Here is an 18,689-nt window from a genome sequence, read left to right on the forward strand (position 1 = left end):
ATGTCTGTGATTGGGTAGCACTGTGTTTGTGAAGTGGGTGGGAAGTTGGAAGTTTTGATGTGAGGTGGATCATCAAGATATTGTGAATGAGTCCTGAGTTCCAGGAGCACTGCTGGGTGAGCGATGGGGATTTGATGCATTGAGCAGGCTGGTATTGTGGGGGTAGGAGATGTCATGTGAGGGTGCATTCTTTGACTTTGACTACCTATGTGGGGTCATTAGATTTCTTGTGGCACTGCTGCCAGGTCATGGATTCCAGATGCCAAAAATTGACCTTCCTGGCTACCTACTTCCAATCCTTCTGAGGGTTGTCCTTGAAGGTCGCCTGGTACCCCATGGAATCATAGGAACTTGTCCATTAAGGCCTTTAGTGCTGCATCTATGAGCCTAGAACCCCATCTCTGCCCTGATGTTCCATTTTCCTTGTTTAGATTTGCAGTTTTCAGCAACAGGCTCTTGTCATTCAGTGCAGCATCCTTTAAGAGGGATACACTGCCTTTAAGAAAAGAAGGCTGACTGCAACATGTGCTCTCAGCATAAAACTGTTTAGGTCCTTGAACAGCGCAGAAGCAGTAGGCAGTGTGCAGAGGCAGATGGCAACAAGGGAGCAGTTCAGCCCTTCGCTACGATCAGGCAAATGAGATGGCAGCATCAAATTTGCATATGCCTACTTCTACTTGAAACGGCACAGACAGGTCATGAATTGTGATCCTCAAGCCCAATCATGGCATTTTCCAAATTTTATAGTCCTAGTTGCTTCACTGGCTGCCAGAATCTCAAAGCCCTGAGTCCAGTCCCATGGTTGCAACAAGGGAATGGGAAGGTGACGAGGAGGTGGTGAGAGGAAAAGAAAGGTGATAGACTTACAGAAAAGGAGCTGGGCACATATACAGAGAGAGATGTTTGTAGATAATCATACAGATATATGCACAAAACAATACAAGAGAAAGGGAATGAAAATTAGATGAAACATACAGAAAAAGGTGAAAGAAATGCAAAAGAGAAAACTGTAGCAGTGTTGGAGTTTCACAGAGCTTGGATGACATACAGGCATGATGTCTCATGTCTGAAAACCAGAACTGTTCAAAAACTGGACATTTTTCTCTTGAGAGATCTAGGCACACTCTCAGGACAGAGTAAGCGTGCGAATGAAGAGGCCGTTCTCAGGCTGATTCCAGAGGGCGGAATCAGAGAGAGAGTTTTGCACACACAGGGCTGTGTTACTATAACAGCTACAGAAACCTCATATTGTGTGAGGTGCCACCTAGAAAAGGCAGCATGCACAAGAAAGAGATCAAGAAACAGCAAACACATCATAGATATGAAAACCAGAAAAATTTTATTTTCTCAAACTTAGAGCTGTAAAATGTTCTTGCATACTGCTGTTAAGGGATGTAGTTTCAGCAATACTAACGTCAGACCAGCAAGGCATTCAGAAAAGTTCAGGAATGAACTCCACACTCCCAAACAACAAATTGTGCATTTGCATTTGGGTGGTATTTGTTCATTGACTTGCTGACATGTTAAACATATAGCCCATTACCCCATTAAAAAGAGAAGTTGCCTGTTCCACCGGTAGGAAATCCAAAAACCAGCAAAATCAAAAATCTGGCAGTTTCGGTCCTGACGATGATGGATTTTGGACATCGGGCCAGTACAGACGATGGAGAAGACATGTGGTTTAGAGAATGAGGGCTAAAATCAAACAGAAATACAAAGCTGACAAAGAGAAAACATGTGCCAGAGCTATGGAGAGACAAAAGATAGAAAGCAAGAAAAGAGTAAAATAGAAAAAATGGAATACATGTGAAAAGATGGTGGGATTTAATGCCCCCACTCCCCACCACCCTATCCCCGCCCCCAATCCCCTGCCCAGGAGATGTGTTCAGAGGTCAGACAGATCATCTGATTACGCAGAACATACAGGATAAGATCCCACCACCCTCCCATCTCCATCCGATTAAGTTCGGGAAGGGAAGGCTCGAGGACGGCCTTTCCAATTGAAACCAACTGAGGTCCTTAAGTGGAAGCTTAAGGGCCACTTTAGCGCCTTATCCCCCTCCCCCTGGCATTTAACCAGCAGCTGACTGGGGACCACACCATTCCTGATTTTAACAACCCAGCGGTGTATGACCCCACCCCACTCCGACCTTCCAATCAACCCCTCTTTCATCCCCTTACCAGGGCCTCCTTGTCTGGTCCCAGGTGACCTTTCCCACTTACCTTATTCCTGGGCTAGATCCCAAACCTCTGCCTAGGCTACACTGCAGTACCGGCAGTGCTCGCTGCTCCTGGTGGTACTGCCAGTATGAGAGAGCAGCCAGCTTCTTACTGGCTAGCAATTCTTGGGGTGAGATATTCGCCCCACGCTAGAATTTCTGGAAGGAATTTTCCCTCACAGGAGCCAGGAGGTCTGACAGTAGTAAAGTAAGTGGCTGATTGGGACTTGATCCCATTGGACCTCCCAAAAAAGACCATGGCAGGGCTACCACTGGTTTTCTCGCTGGTTGATGGAATCCTGCCACGACTATTAAATCCTACTCAATGGGCAGGATTTTACTCTTGCAAGGTAGGCACGCGCCCAAACTGAGCGAGTGTAAAATGAAGCGCGATATTTCAGTTGGTGGGTGCACACGGAAGTTGGCAGCACACCCGCCAACAATTAAGCGGCCTATTAAGGCCCCTAAAGAACCAATTGACTGGAATTTTTCGCTGCCCGTCCAACCGTTCAATTGGCGGGCAGGTGAAAAGGCCAAGCGGCCTTTGCACTTTTGGCGAAATCTCATCCACAGGCGGGATGAGGTTTCAACCAATGATTTTTAAAAATTAAAAACTTTTAACACTGATATTTAACATGTCCCTGCTCATGTGACAGAGTTTTTAATATCTTTATTTTTATTGTTAAAAATCTTCAGCTCTCTGAGGCAGCTCTGTGCCTCCGGGAGCTTTTACTGCGTGCACTCCCATGCATGCGCACACTTCTGCGTTCGCGCTCCTCCCGCCCCCATCCAGGCAGTGCTGAGATTATCAGCGTGCGTTTCACGCTGGCTGGTTGTTAATTGGCCGGCCAGTGTGAAATCTATGTTGGGGCCTGATTGCGGGCGGCGGTTCACTTCGCGACTGCTCCCGGGCCTGCCTGCTCAACAAGGGCAAAATTCTGCCCAATAAGAAGGAGACTGCACAGAAATATTTCCTGGAAGAGATAAAATTATTTTTTGTCTATGAACGATTCCATATGAAACCAACAAATTTAGACATAAGAAATAGCAATGTAGTAGGAGCTATATCAAACATTTAATTTGAATGCATTGTAGGCAGGTTTCACTACAAACACAATAAACAAAAATATGTGGAAAATAATTTCCAGCCACCCGTTAGTAGGTTATTAACCTTGTCATTTGCTATTTTGGAGTATACAGAAAACACAAATCAAACTGATCTCTTACTAATTCCCAGAAATAAAATCTACCTTCAAAAATCAGAATTAAGCATTTAGATTTGGATTCTGATCCAGCCCAAATTAAATTTCAAGTTAAATTGGAATTGTTGGGTGCTTTTAGACTAATTCTGTAAAGGATTCAAATAACACCAGCAATATTTTAAAGTAACAAATCTGAACACTTAATTAAATATTTTGTAGATATTTTAATACTTGTTTTAGTAACAACATGTTACATAGTTTGAGAAGTAAAAGTGTCTTTAATGCCATGGAAAAGATTTTACTTTATTCCAGTTTTTTGATGCCAGCCATTTCCTCACTGAAGTCATGGCACACAACCTGGTCCCAGGCTCCTGCTAAACTATTTGCTAGAAAGTAAATAAAAGTACTTTGGATTGATTCACCCTTCATGTTTTCATTCCTTCCACTTCTGTAAATGCTGCTACCTTTGTAGCTGAGATCAAAAATCATATGTAGGCAATTATAGTGGAAAAGTCATGTCCTACCATTTTGTAGGCCAGCATGTTTGTCAATACACAATGGCTGGGATTTTGACAAGAGCAGGTCATTTCCGGCATTGTAACTGTAACAATGCATCATTTTCACTTTCTCTCTTTTTGCCCTTGCCATGCGCTTATAATTAAAATTCTAAGTGCCAGCGGTGTGCATGGAAAACATGTGCAATTTAGTGGCAGGGGAAGCTTTTCACTGGTGAAACCTGCTGTCAGCTGACAATGCTGCATCCGTGGCATTTAAACCAGGGGATTCAATCTCAAAATAAGGAGGAAGCCACCTAGGACCATGATGAGGAGAAATTTTTTTACTCAGAGGAATTCTCGACCCCAGAGGGCTGTGGAAGCTCAGCCATTGAGTTTGTTTAAAGCAGAGATTGACAGATTTCTAAACATCTATGACATAAAGGGATATGGGGATAGTGTGGGGAAAAAGGCATTGAAGCGGATGATCAGCCATGATCGTATTGGATAGTGGAGCAGGCTTGACGGACTGAATGGCCAACTCCTGTTCCTATGTTCCTATGTAATAAGTGCTGGCTTTGCCAGCAATGCCCAAATCCAGGAAGGATAAAAATAGCATGTGGCCTATTATTCATGGCCAAGACACTCCCATGATTGAGAGTGCCACATTATTTGAAGAAATGTCTGACTACCAAAGCAGACCAGCTCTACGGTTCAGCAATGCCTCCCTGCACATTCTCCTGCAGGCCATCAGGGAAAGGTGAGTGGTGCTCTTTCCTGAAGATAGCATAAGAAGGTCCTCCTGCCATACCAAGGCGGCCTGGACGGAGATGGCAGAGGAGGTGAGCAACCATGGGGTGATCAGATGAACCTGGGCCTTTGCAATAAATGGGTTAACGACCTCCTCTGATCCACAAGGGGAAGTGCCAATGTCGGATCCTCAACAGGACCCTCTCATGTGGCCACCAATAGTGTATATATGAGAGTGGGAAGCTATACCAGAAGAGTGAATGTGCGATCAGCCTTAGTGTCACATGACAACTGAGGCCAAAGCATGTGGAAGTTTGCCTTTTGTGTGCATTTGGTTGCAACATCTGAATGACAGACCAGTATGTGTGATGGGGATGCATGCAGACAAAGGGGTTAGGTGTCACCTGACATGTCACTAACAGCGCTTTGTCATGCAGGACAAGCAGACTCATAATGTGAAGGAGAGGAGAATCTAGTAGGAGAAGTTCCTGACCTAAGGCACCTCAAGGCTTCCAAAGAGGAGTTGATGTAAATCATTGGCGAGGAAGGAGCATGATCGGTGGCAGATGGTGAGGCTGCAACTGGTAGGAGTAAGGAAGAAGAGGCAACCATCCTATTGGTGGAATATCACACAGGATGGATGTGATGAAATGTGAAGCCCTCAAACTGTGATGATTGATGTGATTCTTTTTGTCCTCCACTGAACGTCATCACAAGGACCAGGCTGCAGCCACGGAAGGATCCAAAGATTCCACCTCTGGGGACGAAGAGGGCAGTGCCCCAGAGGATGCACTGTCATCTGTTCATCATCAACCTCTGCCAACACAGTTACACCCACACAGTCCGTGGACGGGTCGCATATAGATCCAGGAGCACAATTTTGTGAGCACACTACAGACACATTCAAGCAGCTGAGAGAGGATGTGACAGCTGGGTCCCAGATGATCAAGGACTGCTGGGGCCTACACTGATGATCGGCCTCTGGTTATGGCAGCAAGAAGAATGCTGCACATGGAGCAGAGACTAGGGGAAAATGTTGTGGAGATGCCAGGAACTTTGCACAAGGAATGGAGGACTCCATGCAAATCATGAGTTCTGCCATGTTTCAGGCATTTGAGCACATGGCTTCATCCATGGAGAGGATAGTGAATGCCATGGCGAGTCAGGTCGAGCATTCAATCCACATGCACTCAGACCAGCATTCCATCAGTCTAGCAATGGGTTTAATGCAACAATGGCCAGGCAAAGGGGGACTGGGGAAGAGGCCACTGGACCTCTCTCCAGGAGCTCTTTCCCCTCAGGGTGACAGGGAAGTCCATTCGCTTACACAGATGGTGGATGAGCGTGTGCCAGCTACCTTGCGGCCTTTATCTCAGGATACCCCCCAGGCTTAGCGACATCTCCTCATCCCCTGCACCACTGACCCCAACAGCTCCAGCAGGTGAGGCTGGGGGTGCCTCCACACTCCCAGCCTCAAGGACTCATGCCTCCAGGGGATATCTAAGGCAAAGGGGCATGACATTAAGTAGACTACCTCTATCTCTGCTGCTGATGTTCAGAGTTGCACCTAGGGACAGTGATAGAAAAAGAAAATTGAAATATGCCTGAGCACTAAGGTAGCACAGTTGATTTTTCCAAGTCTGTTTCATTTGTTAAAATATGCACATTATAATTTGTTTTCTGTAATCGTTCATAATTATTGAGACCTGTTTGGGGCCTGTCATAGTATCAGACGTAACGGTCATGGCCTGTCCCATGTTCCTCACAATTTGATAGCTAAGAGGGGAGAAATGGACTTTGGCATTATTCCCGAATGAGATGTGTTGCAGTTTCATGCATTATTTATTGAATGTCCATGTGAATTGTTACTTCTGTGATGATCATTCTGTGGAACATGGCTTAAAAAGCAGGCACAGCTGCACCACCCACCCCCATCACCATCTATACACTCTAGAGGATATTGGCCCCATTCATTTCAGCAGGTATAAATGAGACAGGTGCAGCTGCATTCAAAGCACTTTAAAAATGGTGCTGGGTCAAAATAATCGGGCAAGGCAGGCTGTTATATGGATGTCCAAGTACCCTAAGATGTCCTTGGTACCTGCATTCACTAACAAGTGTGTGTGACAAAGCTCCACTCCCCATTCTGTTCTAGACAGTAGACACATGTTTATAGTTTACTCAGCAAGGGAGAATGGCAGGGCTCGGTCTAGGCTCCAAGAAGGCCTGGCGATGGAGTGATAGATAGTCATGCATCATTATTATTGTGTGAACCTTGTATAGATCAGGTTGTTCCTGTTATCCCTTGCACATCTCTCCATGGTCCTGGCATCCATGAAAGCTCATTTGGATACATGGCCTTTTCCTCATGCTCTGACAAATCATCATCTGAGGAGGGCTGATTTTCCTCATGTTCTTCCACTTGCATCAGCTGTCCCCGTTGCAGCACCACATTGTGCAGACCACTACTATTCGTGACAACCTCTGGGATGCGCAATGCAGAGCCCCTCCAGATAGGTCAAGGCAGAGGAGGCATATTTTAAGAAGCCCAACAAAAAGCAAAGGAATTCTCCCTGGTGTCCTGGGAAAATATTTATTCCTCAACCAACATCACAAAACAAGTCATCTGATCTTGATCACATCGCTGTTAGTGTGACCTTACTGTGTGAGGCCGCCATATTTCCTACATTTGTAACGTGACTACATTTCGAAAAGTGCTTCATTAGCTGTAAAATACTTTGGGAAATCCTAAGGTCTTGAAAGGCATGATATAAATACATCTTTTTAATAGCAGGATTGGCACTGGCTTGGAATGAATTATCGCAACATTCTTTGCCTCTCCAACCTCTTCCCCCCTCCAACCAGCCTGACCCTATTTCCCTGAGTTTCAAGAATAAATGCGGTCAGACAGGATTGAATTCAATATTGAGGTTGAATTGACTTCTTTAAAATTGTTTCTCTTTAGTTACTTCAAGTTGTACTGGTGACAAAGACCAAAGTGACTGAATAATTAAGTGCACATCACCAAATCATGGATAAATTTAAAAGTAAAATAATGTAATTTTAAATGTATTCTGTACATTATACTTAAGAGCACCACACCATTTTCAAGCTACAATGGATTCTTACATGTGATTTCTGAATTTATGCCAGAAATATCTGAGACATTACCAGGCAACAGATGACTGTTTTTCCCAATGCAAGGAGAAAAGACTAGAAAAAGAACTGTCCCATATCATTCACAAGTACTCCACTGACTCAATATGGGATGTAAAAGCTGATCACTGATCTCTCATTCAATGATGGTGTAGTAAATTAAATAATTACAATACCTTTGGTGCCAGGCTAACAGAAGCACCCGACAAACCAAGGATTATTTGTTTGTTCAAATGATATCCATTCTGCAAGACACCCAAAGTAGTCAGGCTGCTTATCAGAAAGTGCCAAATAGGTGAATACCTGACTCTAATTAACTCTAATCAAAGAATAGAGGAAGTCACTGTGGATTAATCTTCAATAACTATTCAATTCCTTTATTAGTTGCTAGCTAATCTTGCCTGCATTACATAACACAGACTTATGTTTACATACACTTATATCTGCACAAGGAGCAGGGGTTCATTTTGTCTCCTGGAACTGGTCACCTTCTGGCATGCCACTGGCTTTTCTTGCCCTAACAGCAGTTTCAATTATCCTCCTCAGGCTTTTTATAAACAACTTGTTACAGCCAGTTACTTTATCATACTTGAGCCATAACATACGTGTCTATTATTCTTTATTCTTCCTTGTCTTATTTTTAACTACCCTTAAGGTCTCTGAACTTGTTAACAGTTCTCCAATATTCTTCAGCAATTGGTCATATTAGCATAACCTTTGCTCACACTTTAATCATATATATATTTCCATTTAAGTGACGTTTGACTTTCTAAACAGAATTTTGAATACATGTATTTACGTCAAATACGTCGGTGCAACCAATTCGAGCAACCACAATAGAGAGATCATTGTCATACAGCCAAATACAATTTAATAAGCATGGGTATTTAGGCACTTCCAATATAATTCAAGTTGGAATTTGACCTTTTCCCATTTTTAAATTTTTACCAAAATTTAATTTTAGTGTACATAAAACAGTGGGTGTTAAGCATTATGGAGAACCAAAAACCAGAAAAAAAGACAAGGTTCTACAATTTCTCACAAACCAAGGCCTTGATTGAGCTCAAGAATATAAGATGCTTATTTACTATTAGATTAAATGACTGATGACACATAACAAATGACATATCTACAGTACTTCATTATAAATAGTGGTCTCAAAAATGAAGAGGAAAATAGTCTTAATATTGAGTTAAAATAAATAATATATACAAAATAGTACCATTATTCACTGAGAAAAATGAAATGGAAATTGGTGCAAAATTACATAAAATTTGATATTAAAAAATATATGCATACCTGTATAAAATAAAATGTAAATATATCATTATATATATATACTACAAATATCTTATATCAGGAAGATATAATAATTCTCATAATGTTATTGGAATTTATTGTAAAATAATGGTAGCTGTGTCTATATATGTCTATATGCGTGTGAGAGACTTAATTGGATTAAAAGCAGCTGGTCTGAAGGCTTTGATGTAAACATGGTAAACATGGGGAAAGTTTAGAATGCAAGGTGTAAAAGGACATTTGCATCTTTAAATAAACCAGACTAGATTGTTTTCAAAAGAGGGAGTGAAACATTACACCTAGCCAGGTGAAGTTTAGAAACAGTGTGTTTATTTTTCCCAAAGATTACTGGTAAAACTTAGTGCTATGAGAGATTTTTATTGTCAGAAAGAAAAAGTCCAAAGATGTGGTGAACCAATGGTAATTTGCATTCAAAGGGGAAAATATGTATAAAAAGCGAAGGCTGAATGTAAGTGTAGGCATTTTTAAGATTTAACAAGTGTGAAAAGCCTTCAGCATCTATGCCTCAAGCTGCTGTTTTCAAAGAACTGAAGTTAAGAAAACCCACTTTGAATTCGACTGGTTCAGGGTATTTTGTGTCACCTTGCCTGGATCCTTTAAAATTTATGTGTCTTACCATTGCCTTAATGAAAGTGTAACTCGAAGTCAGATTAAGTAGGGGGTTTAGAAGTTATCATAGTAGTAATTTGTAGATCTATGTATGTGTTTAAAATAATTTCTCTTATTAATAAATGTTTAATCTAGTTTTGTAAAAGCCTAGAAGACTTGGTGATCTAATTACAATTGAATTCAAGGCATGCATCTCAAAATTTATACAAATTACAAAGCAAGTTATGGCAGTTGTTTCAAGTATCCCTTTGGGATTTGAACAACTCAGCATTTACCATCGGATGTGCCATGACACTCAAGGATATCATAGTTTTGCCCATGGGAAGTTGGATAATCTGTTTGATAAGGGGATGATATTTATATGATGGAAACTGCATTAGTGTGGTAGTACATCTTAGAAATAAAGTAAAGGTTAGTTAAAAACAAAGAAAACAATCTAAAATTATGAAATAGTAAGGAATAAGTAAATGGTAGAGAGAAATTGTATTGAAGGTGGGGTGAGAAAGGGGTAAGAAAGGAGGTGGGATAATCAACAACATTATGACAATGTAGGAGGGTAGCTCAAGATGGTCAGTAGTGGTGAGGACTGGTTGCTCGAGGCTTGATGCGTTATGTTGTGGGGTAAGTGATGGCAGGCTTTAGCTGTAAATGAGGGGATGTTATGTGGCTCCAGCCCCAAATATCAATAGTGGAGAGCAGAGTGCAGGAACCTGAAGTGTGGGCAGGCTGTGGTCCTAAGTCCAAAGTCAGCATTCAGCAGCACTAAGTAGAACTAACAGCCTAAAAAATTAAACAGGTAGGGGTGCAGTGGAGTTGATGGCATAAATTAGCATTGAATGATGAAATGCCCCAAAACTGAACAAGTCAGCTGGCAGGCTGACAGTGTGCTGTGAAGAAACAAAGAAGGGGCAGTCCTAATAGAAAATACATTTAAATGGCAGGAAGGGCTGGGAGTTAAAAATAGGGATGATCATAGCACCATCTAGCTTGGAAGTTCGGCTAGCAAGGCAGAATCAGTACTTCATGTAAATTGATTGAAGTAAAAATTGAGCATGATAACAACGGCATCTTGCAAAGAGCGATACTCAAATAGGTTAACATATACCACGACATAAATGTGACTGTGACAGTCAAAGGTGGTAGTAACAGGCAATACGTGCTACATAACAGAAAGCATGCACAACACAAGACTTAAAATATAAAACCAGCGTATCTCCTATAATGCTGCTCAGTAAAGTCAGCAAATATACTTTTTTTAAAAATAGGCATATTATGAACAAATTGCAACAGGAAAACAGTGTCACAGAAAGTGATACTTACAGGAAGCACTCAATACATGTACGACTTTTAATGAACACATGCCCCATGGTGTGGCTCATAGAGGCTAAGGATACGCAAGAGTGTAATGTTTAAAGTATCATGGCGAAAGTATGTCAGGAAGTAAATGTGATGCTTATTCAACTATGTGTTATACACAAAACTTTCAATACATTCTAGGTGGGAACACATAAAATCAATTGTTTTTCCTTTCTTAAACTTTGATTGCTCTGTCTAAATATTCCATGATACAACGCGAAATGTTTTTAACAAAACAAAATTAATTTTGCGTACATTATAAACATTACAATACCAATAAACCAGCAAAAGCTGTGTTGAAGTCAAAGAATTACTATGTGACAACAGTTGAAATTATTGACAATTACTTTTAATTATTAACGGCATTTACAAAAGGCACATAGGGTTAAATTTATGGCTCTGAGCATGTGCTGAGTAAAACAAATTATTGGTTCAATAATTAATCAAACCTTTGCAATACTGTATGTCTGATCATAACTCTCAAATATGGCAAAAAACACATTCCCAAAATGAAAACAAAAACATTGACTTTATACTGCATGCTCAAAAAGTTGCCTGACTTTCAGCCACTATTTTTGTCAAAATTTGACAAAGAAAGAGAGAACAGGCAGGGAACATGGTTTCAATTTGTATTCAATGCCAGAATCGTAACTTCTAACAAAGGTATATCTCAGCTACATGCAGCACTTGTGTCTTTCACCCACTCAAAGCCATATATGAAACAGTTTTGCACATGTCCAACCATAACTAAACAATCTCTGCCTACAGGTGTAACAAATCCAACTATTTGATTATCAAGCTAACAATACTAAGTATATGAATACACACTGACATGACAGAAAGGTTGGTTCATGGCTGAAGTGGACACAAATCTTGGAGCTCAAAAGGCAGGGACACGTTAAAAGGAAGCTCAAAACTCGAAATAGTTGCACTAAGTCATCATTCAATTTATTTAATTCATGTATCCTAATAAGATTTTAAAAATAATAGAACATGACAGGAGCAGTTTTGCATCTCTACCATGCCTGCTATTTTTAACTGCTGGCAGGCTGGGAAACAGCAGCTGTGCATCCATGAAGATGAAGATAAAACACTGTCAGTCAACTGTCACACGTGATCCTGGACTATCATTAAAAAAAAGTTAGTAGATGATGACTTGAGGCATAACACTAAATTTAGAATTGTTGATATTTTTAAAAAGGCAGATTTTTAAAAAAAATCATTCAAACATCTGGAGATAAAGTTACCACTAAACCCTGAACTCCACTCCAAAACACCACAATCTCCTTGTACCTGATGTTGCTATGCATGCTCGGAAAGAGCTGAATATAATTTCAACAATTAATATGGCTAGTTTATGTAATGTATATGATTCTGTGATTATTACCCATAATTATGCTGGCAAAAAATAATCAGGTTCTAGTGGTATTATTGAACAGAAATATGTATTAGCTCGTACTGTGACGTTTCTGCACAGGCATTGAGAACATTAGCATCTTGCATGAAGAGAATAATTAAACCACTGTACTTTCTCTTTATATTCTTTCATGGGTCGTGCGCGTCACTGGCAAGATCAGCATTTGTTGCCATCTCTAATTGCCCTTGACAAGGTGGTAGTAAGCCGCCTGTTGTGTGAAAAGAAACAAAAACTCGGCCCTTGATGGCATAAAGTTAACAATCGTCTTTATTAACCATAAAATGTAACCCTGAACAATTTTTCGATCCGACCATAGCATGTCTAAAATGAGTGGCGAAGGCGGTCCTTATGGTTCTATCAGTAGACCCTACAAGCCACACTACTGGTGTGTGTGGAGAGCTAATACTGTACTGGGTATTCAAGGTGCAGCTGGATGGCAGCTTACAAAACAGTAAAAACGGTGTGGTATACATTGACGATGTCAGGATGCTAGCTAGGTTCTCTGTTGAATTTATTAAACCAGAGTCAATAGTGTCTTATTGTTTGAAATGCAAGTAAATGCATCATCCATCGAATCCTCACGCAAAATTGTGTTTTCAGAATTGAGGATTTTAAATCAGTAAAATTTCTACAGCGCGTGATTTTACACAAGACGTCAATTTGTTAAAATTCAAACGATACAATCTTGATTTCCTAGGAGGCACAAAGCGCCATTGAGCTGTTTCAATGCTTCCACTGACTTAGCCTGGCAACTGGGTAGTGTAATTACATCAAGACATCAGTTCTGCTTTCCATTTACAAAATGGTAAAATGTTATCAATCACCGCAATTTCAAAAACATGGCACAGCAAATAAAAGGCGAATACTCATTATCTTCATCTCAGTTGTCAAAGACTTCATCCAAGATTTTCTTTTGAAGCATCAGATTTTCTAAAACGGTTTCATTGTTCAGTGTACACAAGCACGACTGCTGTGGGCGAGTCGGCCTGACAGCGGCCACACTAACTCGTGGATTGTAATAGTAACACTAGAGATGCTGCTCCATGCAATGAACGAGGGTAAAATCACTTGCCACCCCTCACAAAGCTCTTTGCACCCCCCCCCCCGCCCCCGCCAATAATATCCTCCATTTACCTGTCTTGAAAAATGCTGCGATGTCACCATCGTTGACGCATTCGTCTGTCCCTTCTGCGGAATTCATCGTTCACTCGATGCAGAAATATGTAAAATTACATCCACTTCTACTGCAGACTAAGCTCCATATTCGGTGCTGGGTAGCAGCTGTGGTGTTTTGAGGAAGGCTGTGCTCGACCAAAAGCCTCTGTATTTGTCCTCTATTGTTCAAAGGCGCCCTCCTCTCTCCGGCAGCAGCATCACAATAGCAACAACAATAGGCTACACATGGGCTCGGCTTAATACATTTCCACGAGTGCCACCACTACTTTAACTCTCTCCCGAATGGGCCTTGAATTGCCAGCGACTAAAGTGAAATGAAATCCTTCTTGGCAGCCGACTTCAACGTAACCAGCGCTGTTAAGCCTTCGATGGAAATTATCTTAATGACAAGAGGCCGGGAGGCAGCCACACCGTCGGATTGTGTCTATTTCATATGGGGATGTGATGAGAAATTGGGAAAAAATGAGCATTGGCAAAGACCATGGGAGAGCTGGGGGTATCAGTAAACAGACGGTCGTGGGTCTTAGATAGTCAAGGGAGAACGGGTTCTTGCTTTAACAAACTCTCTCACTGAGCGGAATGATGCAAATCTCCCAAAACACAAAACACTGTCGCTGTGACTTGCAATATTGCTTTGTGCCAAGGAGTGGCCACACTGCGCCTTCTAGCGTTTGTCGATGCACCGAACCACATCCGACTCTTCTCAGTCCTCTGCATAATAAATACATCATTCCCATTTAAGCATTCAGACTAGAATATGATCCAAATTAAGCTGTTATTTTATGCAAAATGGTGGGGGTTAGTCTATGCGTACAACTATAATGTGGTTAAAAATAATGGTAATGCTTACTGATTGCCCAATAAGACAATCCATAGAGTAAATCGTAACTTGCATTATATAGTATCAAATATATCTGGCTGAATGCAAAGGTTAGTTTTGAGACTGTCCACTGATTCACAGTATTCTGGAAGGCAAAACAAACAATCATCTAATTACAGTGTGAGATCTGTCGATATCTATCAAGCAAAAATATATATTTACTTTTTTGGTTTAACTGTGAACGTTGAAGAATTGGTTCAAAACGAAAATCAAATCGCTGTGAAAAGATTAGTCTTTGTGATGTCAGTTAATTGGAAGTTGGAAGAAGGCATCCCCTAAAGACTCAACCCCACCTGTTGTCCCCAAATACTTCCTGTAACCACAGCCCATCTGCTCAACATCAGCCTTAGCAAGAATCGAATCAGTCACACAGATTCCGGCTTCTCCCTGAAATCACGCGAAACGTCCTTATATCATGCTAATAAACTAAGGGGCATAAGATTTGCCAGTAGTACGCGGGCTTTTTTGATATTTGTTTTCAACAAATACAATGATATATTTAAAATATGTGCCTTTTATTTTTCTCAAATTAAAACTGACGTTAGTTCACTGATGAAAACTTGATGTAAATAAGCTCGTATTCGTGATCAAATGAGTGGAGTTTGATCTGGTTACAATGCAGCAGGCGCAGAACTTGTTGAATTGACCACACTCGGGCTGAAAGGCAAGGGCAGAACGTAGTCAAATCATTTATGCGGTCACTGAGTTGCTAAGAAACGGTGTAGCGCAGTAAAAAGGCAATGACCCATAACAGAGAAAAATCAGTGTGATACTTGAATTATGTGTTATTAATAAGCTGTCATTTAAATCAACGTGAGAAAAGAGCGGTCTAGACGTTTACAGGTATTGCTGATACATTTCATAAAAAATGATCATGGTATAGGTTAAAACATATTGCTTATGATATAATTTTTATATTGGTTCACCATGTATTAGTGACAGAATTACAAACAAACCCATGTTTCTTCCATATAAACTCAGCATTTGCCCCAGTTTCCGTTCTGCTTCATATCTCTGGAGCAATGATTGAAGCTGAGGTATAGTTCCAATAGGAATTACAATTATTTGGTGTCCATTCTTCACTTGAGTCTTGATGATGACTATTTAGACATGATTCAACTATTGGGAGAATTGCTCTGCCCTATTCTGACATTCACATACATACTTTACTGCAGTGAACGACTAGTTAGCATCTAGGTGCAAGAGCATTGGTTAATTGCTCCCCTGCAAGCAAACTCCCTGCACCACATCTCTGTCCAGCTCAGGACTGGAATTTAGAAGACTCTTTCTCTTGGGCAAATGGCTCAACACACCACACAGCATATGTTTTCATTGTCCAATTGGAGAAATGCTTCAATGGATAACATTTTGGTGTCCGGTATTCATTTTATCTGTTGCACTTGCTGCGTTACACTTCAGGTGTGGGTCCTCTCCATATACCTTTGTGTCTCTCTCTACCTGTCTGTCTCCCAATTTGTGCCTGTGCATCCTCAAAGCTGTATCTAAACAGAATTTTTACATTTTTACTTGTGTAAAATAGAAAGCAAATTAGAATGAAGAAAAGCACTTTGTCACTACCTTTCTTTGTTTTACACTTTTCAAGTGAAAAATATGGCAGCACCCTCACCAAAAGAACTGTGATAGTTCAAGCAGGAGGCTTGTCACCCCCTTCTCAAGGCTCTTGGAACAGACAATAAATGCAGCTTTGCCAGAATCGCACACATTCCAAGAACAATTTTTTTTAAAGACTCTCAGTCATAGTAAATATGGGTGGTAAATTTCAACTTGGAAAATAAAAATCAGGCAGGATCTATAACAGCTGCCATTCCATAAGTCCCCCATTTAACATCCTGACTGAAGTTGAATTTTAGCTCCTTAGTTTGCTTATACAAAAAATTCTTGTTGTGTAGCATTCATTGTGACAGGCACTGTAATTTTGTTGAGTTATATTATTTATTTAGCCAGGTTTTGTTAGAGGTGAAGGGCTAGTTAATCAGATTGGGGAAATTGTGAATTTTGTTTGAAAAGGGACTGAGGATTTGAAAGACAGTGTGCAGCACATATTTGGGAATAAAAAGAGATAGTGAGGAAAAGGCATTCAGGAACAAAAGACACAATAGGAAAGTGATGTTTGGGGGAAAAGAGCAGCGGGAAAGAAAAGAATTAATGAGGCATTTTAAAATGAGAGCAGTAAAGTAACAGATTTAATGGCTAATAAAGAGACAACATCAGAAAATTATACCATAAATATCAATTGAGACTAGCAATTTGAAAGCACTTTAACCCCTGGACCAGTGTGCGAATTTCACTAACATTACATACAGTTATCAGAATCAACATGGTAAGTTTTAGAAAAAGAAGTCCATCAAATAATCGGGGATGAAATTCAGTTCAGCATCTGGGCATTCTCACCCAATTCAATTTCCAAGTTGCCTTCAAAAATGTTAAAGCTAGAGGATATTCCGCCATTAACACCTGATACAAAAGGCAAATTAAAGACCAATATCATAGTCATTTTAATATAAAAGGAGATTTTTGTTTCAGCCATAGGTTAACAAGACATATATTTGTGAATTAGTACACGAGAGAAATAGGGTGAAATTCCGTTGTACTTTACCACAGATTGAAACGTTTTAAGAAGGTGGTGTATGCATAAATGCTGCCCCCATGCTAATCACATCCAGATACATAATTTCAACATTGGATTATATGTCTATGTTTGCTTGGTCATCCAATTGATAGACAATCTTTTGAAAGCTCATCCACAACCGCTGATGTTACGACTGGGACTAGTAAGGATCCCCCTCAGCCGCCAGATCATCAAACAGAAAATGGTTATGTACAGGTGGAGGATATGACCAGATAGTTGAGAGAGGTCCATTTCTCCTATGTAACAACAACAACTTATCCTTCTCCTGCTCAGGCAGTCCCTCAAGATTGAAGATGACTTGCTTCTACTCTGGTTCGATGGATTCTGAGATGGCTGATAAGGCCAGTGCGTGATCTGCAGACTCTGCCAGATGTGGGGCAGGTGTTGCTTGAAGGGTTGGGCAGATGAGGTGTTTGGGGGTTTGTGCACCCTCTCCGATGCCTCAACTTCGCCCCTGCATGTTCCTGACAAAGTTTCTCGATGCATTCAGTGTCTTCCCAAATGAGACTTTCCATTTTCGTCAGTCATAAGGCAGGGCCTCCCATGAGTCTGTGAGGATGTTTGACCTCTTCAGGTATGTTTTGAGAACATTCCTAAGGTGTTTCTGCAATCCTGAGAGTCTCCTGCTGCAACCGAGTTCCAAGTAGAGCATTTCCTTTGGGAGCCTGGTGTCAGGCATAGCAGTGGCGTGTCCTGCCCAGTACAGCTGGTTTTGAATGATTAGTGCCTCAATGCTGGGCATATTGTCTTAGGAGAGGACACTGCTGCTATTGGACTGCCGTCATTGCCATTGGATTTGGATTGTCTGCGAAGGCATGCTGGTGGTACTTCTCCAGTGCTTTGAGGTGACTGCTTTAGGTTCTCCAAGTCTCAGAAGCATAAAGAAGCATGGGAATCACTGCTGCCTGATAAACCATAATCTTAGTCTTGGGCTTGAGAACCTGGTCCTCAAATAATCTTCTTTTCAAGATGGTTCCTGTGCAGTCAACTCCCTAGGGAGCTCCTCATTGTGACCGTCTTTCTGTGACCATCTGCTGCCATCCATTGCTCTTTTTCCCCTCTAAATCCTCACTTCTGAAGATTAAATGTCCCTGATACTAACAATGGATGCATTTTAACCCAAACGTCAAGTTAGTTATTAGTTGAAATGGCCTCTGTCTGATGATTCAAAGCCCATCCCCTGATACCTTGTGATCTTTGATAAAGATCTGGAAAATACCTTGTCCTGGATTTTCTCTCATTTCTGACCTCAAATTCATGGACTTCACTGGAGCTAGATCACGTTTCTGCACTGGACTACATTGGAATAAATGTAAGACTCTGCTTCTGTCTGGAATCTCCTATTCTTTTTTTGATCTGTGACCTGTGGCTAAGGTCCTAATAAATTTAGATCTACATCATCTTTCAAGCTTGGCTCCAAATTCCTGGATTACTCTTGATATCAAGAACCCATTTCTGCT

General features: G+C 41.0%; 1 protein-coding gene across 1 annotated transcript in view; it reads right to left on the bottom strand.

Moving 5' to 3' along the window:
- Positions 1-14,271, bottom strand: part of kalrna (kalirin RhoGEF kinase a) — a 1,015,085-nt gene extending 1,000,814 nt beyond the window's left edge. The window contains exon 1 of the mRNA XM_078552171.1: positions 13,658-14,271. Within this exon, the coding sequence (XP_078408297.1) occupies positions 13,658-13,724 (67 nt within the window). The 5' untranslated portion in view covers positions 13,725-14,271. The remainder of the gene's footprint in view (positions 1-13,657) is intronic.
- Positions 14,272-18,689: the final 4,418 nt, after the last annotated feature.

The sequence above is a fragment of the Cetorhinus maximus genome, chromosome 11, assembly GCF_964194155.1.
Source record: "Cetorhinus maximus chromosome 11, sCetMax3.hap1.1, whole genome shotgun sequence".
Taxonomy (NCBI): Eukaryota; Metazoa; Chordata; class Chondrichthyes; order Lamniformes; family Cetorhinidae; genus Cetorhinus; species Cetorhinus maximus.